Genomic DNA, 3,656 nt, shown 5'->3' with positions numbered 1-3,656 from the left:
TGCAGGAGGGGGGATGAGGGGCCTCTGTGGGGCCAGCCATGAGCCCCCGCCCCCTCGCCCCCTTGTCCCTGGGGGTCCCCATCTCCTGTGGCCCGGGGACATGTGGCTCCTTCCTGTATGACCAGGAGATGGCCTTGTTTTCTTGGCTTGTGGTTCTGAAGGGGTTACTCAGGCTGAGTTTGGACCCAACTGGGGGCCAACTAGGGACAGACCCTCTGCCCTGACTGAGTCCCCGACCCACCCGCAGGCCCCCCGAGGATGGCAGACAAAGTGGTCCCGCGGCAGGTAGCCCGGCTGGGCCGCACCGTGCGGCTGCAGTGCCCAGTAGAGGGGGACCCGCCACCCCTGACCATGTGGACCAAGGATGGCCGCACAATCCACAGTGGCTGGGGCCGCTTCCGGGTGCTGCCGCAGGGGCTGAAGGTGAAGGAGGTGGAGCCGGGGGACGCAGGGGTCTACGTGTGCAAAGCCACGAACGGCTTCGGCAGCATCAGCGTCAACTACACCCTCGTCGTGATGGGTCAGTCGGCACCCGGGCCATGGGTCACAGGTCATGGGTTGGGCCAGAGCCTGGGCAGGTGTGCAGGAGGGCAGGGTCTCACCTGGAGGGCACCCCTGGGGTGGACCCCGGGTCCCCTTACCTGGGGCAGGTGCGTCAATGCAGCCCTGAGCAGCAAACCTTCCCACCTGCCTGCTTGACCTGTGCTCGCAGCCCAGCGTGACCGACCTACGTCCCTGCCCCAAGCCTGGGTCCCCTGGGCAGCCTGGACCCCTCCTCCCAGGGGCAGCAGGAGAGGTGGGGGGCATCCAGGCGGTGGACCCCCACTGAAGGGCGGGCCGGGTGGGGACATGGCCGCGGCATGGCAGGCTGTGCCTTAGTGTCGGCTGTGACTTTGAGGCTCAGGTTTCAGAGTTCAGAGGGGCCGCCGGGACGAATGGCCTTTCTGTTCTCTTCTGCCCCTGGGGCCCGGGCATTGGGGAGTGGACAGGTGTCCTCGCGACACACCCTCCACACATAGTACCAGGCGCTCACATGGCCCCTCCTCTGCTGGCTCCCTGAGTGTGGGGCCCTGGGTGGGGCCCTTGGGAGCCAGGGTAGCCCATTTCACAGTAGGTCTGGGGGCAGCCTGACACAGCCTGTCCTTGGTCCCAGGCTCCACAGAGGAGGTGGCTGTCTCAGGGCGGGGGGACATTCCTTGGCATGCCATCCTCGGCACTGCCCGACAGGGCCGAGGGCCACCCCGGGCTGTGGAGTGGCAGTCCTGTGACTGTCCCTCAGCCCTTTCAAAGGGGACAGTGACCGGCTGGCATGCAAGCCTGTCTGCTCACCAAGTCCTCGGCCCCTTGATGTGGGTTAGGGTTACTGCAGCTGCCACCAGGCCCAGCCCCCTCCTCTCACGGGTCCTACAGACCCCCTGGAGCCGGGCTGGGGGGCCAGCCCTGCAGCCCCACCCGTGCCTGCCAGGGTCACCTGCACCAGGCAGTGGCTGGGCAGGCGGTGCTTGCCCAGCTGTCCCTGGGATCTATGTGGGGGCACACCCACGGCCTCTTGCCTGGGTTTCTAGGGCTGTCCCAGCTGGGGCCACATTGGGGTCTGGCGACGGGCTCCTCAGGCCCCTCTCACCTGCCCTCCCCCGGGCCCTTCCTCTTTGCAGAAGATGTCAGCCCCAGGAAGGACAGCCCAGGACCTGACGGCCCCTCAGCGGGCCAGGAGGACCCAGCCAGCCAGCAGTGGGGTGAGAGTGGAGTGGGGCATTACTATCTGCCTTGGATGGGGTGGTGACTGCCCCTCCTGGTGCCCACACACCCTCGTCCCCTGACCTTGGTGCCCCCCCACCCCCCGCAGCCCGGCCCCGCTTCACGCAGCCCTCCAAGATGAGACGCCGGGTGATCGCGCGGCCCGTGGGTAGCTCTGTGCGGCTCAAGTGCGTGGCCAGCGGGTACCCACGGCCTGACATCATGTGGATGAAGGACGACCAGGCCTTGACCCGCCCAGAGGCCAGTGAGTCCAGGAAGAAGAAGTGGACGCTGAGCCTGAAGAACCTGCGGCCCGAGGACAGCGGCAAGTACACGTGCCGCGTGTCGAACCGGCTGCCTCCCCGCCGCAGAGCGCACCCGCTCCAAGCCGGTGCTGACGGGCACGCACCCCGTGAACACGACGGTGGACTTCGGGGGCACAACGTCTCTGCAGTGCAAGGTGCGCAGCGACGTGAAGCCCGTGATCCAGTGGCTGAAGCGTGTGGAGTACGGTGCCGAGGGCCGCCACAACTCCACCATCGACGTGGGCGGCCAGAAGTTCGTGGTGCTGCCCACAGGGGACGTGTGGTCGCGGCCCGACGGCTCCTACCTCAACAAGCTGCTCATTGCACGCGCCCGCCAGGACGACGCGGGCATGTACATCTGCCTGGGCGCCAACACCATGGGCTACAGCTTCCGCAGCGCTTTCCTCACCGTGCTGCCAGGTGCGTCCCAGCCCCGGGCACATGTGCACATCACCCCACACGGGCAGAGTTGCCAGCTGGTCTTGGCCGCTCCCAGTCCCGTGCCTACCTCCCCCTCCCCACCCCTTTCCTTGCTGTCTCTTGCAGACCCAAAGCCGCCAGGGCCGCTGGTGGCCCCCTCGTCCCCAACCTCCAGCCTGCCGTGGCCCGTGGTCATCGGCATCCCTTCTGGTGCTGTCTTCATCCTGGGCACCGTGCTCCTGTGGCTGTGTCAGGCCAAGAAGAAGCCGTGTGTGCCCGCACCTGCCCTGCCCCCGTCTGTGCCTGGGCACCGCCCGCCCGGGGCAGCCCGCGACCGTGGTGGGGACAGGGATCTACTGCCAACAGCCGTCCTCGGCACTGGCGCGGGCGTGGGGCTGTGTGAGGAGCATGGGCCCCCAGCAGCCCCCCAGCACTTGCTGGGCCAAGGCTCAGCTGCTGGGCCTAAGCTGTGCCCCAAACTCTACACAGACATCCACACGCACACACACACGCACTCACACACGCACTCACACATGGAGGGCAAGGTCCACCAGCACCAGCACATCCACTACCAGTGCTAGATAGTGGCTGCCTCTCCAGAGTGCCGGGCGCCATGGTGGGCACACAGGGCCGAGGGCGGGTGCACAGGTGGGACAGAGGGCGGACTGCGATGGAGGGCGGTGGGCCTGCTGGCCAGGAGTGGCCAGCGCCGGGGCTGCCCCGTGAGGCATGCACACACCTGGCCACCCACTGGGACCCACGCACCTGGGCACAACACACAGACATACCACCATACACACACACGCACACTGACATATCGCAAGAGGTACACATGCACACATGCCACCAGTTACACACATGCACACCCACTCGCATACACATATCCACGCATACACGTGCACACGCGTGCCACCAGATGCACGCACACACAGATATACCACGAGAAGCACACGTACACATGCGTACACGTCACTGGACACACACACAGACATACAACCAGACACATGCACACACGTACCATCAGATGCACGCACATACACGCACACACCCTGTGAGATGCACACATGCACACACACACGCACACACATATGTACGGCAGGTGCACACGCGCACACGTACACACGCATACACGTCACTGGACACACACACAGACATATAACCAGACACATGCACACACGTACCATCAGATGCACG

General features: G+C 65.8%; 1 protein-coding gene across 1 annotated transcript; it reads left to right on the top strand.

Moving 5' to 3' along the window:
- The first annotated feature begins 237 nt into the window (after positions 1-237).
- Positions 238-3,419, top strand: FGFRL1 (fibroblast growth factor receptor-like 1). The gene is given in 5 exon segments (XM_008569302.1): positions 238-520; positions 1,656-1,736; positions 1,847-2,093; positions 2,095-2,462; positions 2,589-3,419. Coding segments are annotated over 5 exon segments (1,413 nt in total). The 5' UTR covers positions 238-258; the 3' UTR covers positions 3,044-3,419.
- Positions 3,420-3,656: the final 237 nt, after the last annotated feature.

Source organism: Galeopterus variegatus, unplaced genomic scaffold, assembly GCF_000696425.1.
Source record: "Galeopterus variegatus unplaced genomic scaffold, G_variegatus-3.0.2 Scaffold26, whole genome shotgun sequence".
NCBI classification, from domain to species: domain Eukaryota; kingdom Metazoa; phylum Chordata; class Mammalia; order Dermoptera; family Cynocephalidae; genus Galeopterus; species Galeopterus variegatus.
The sequence above is the reverse complement of the archived record's forward strand: the minus strand, read 5'-3'. Positions and strand labels throughout refer to the sequence as shown.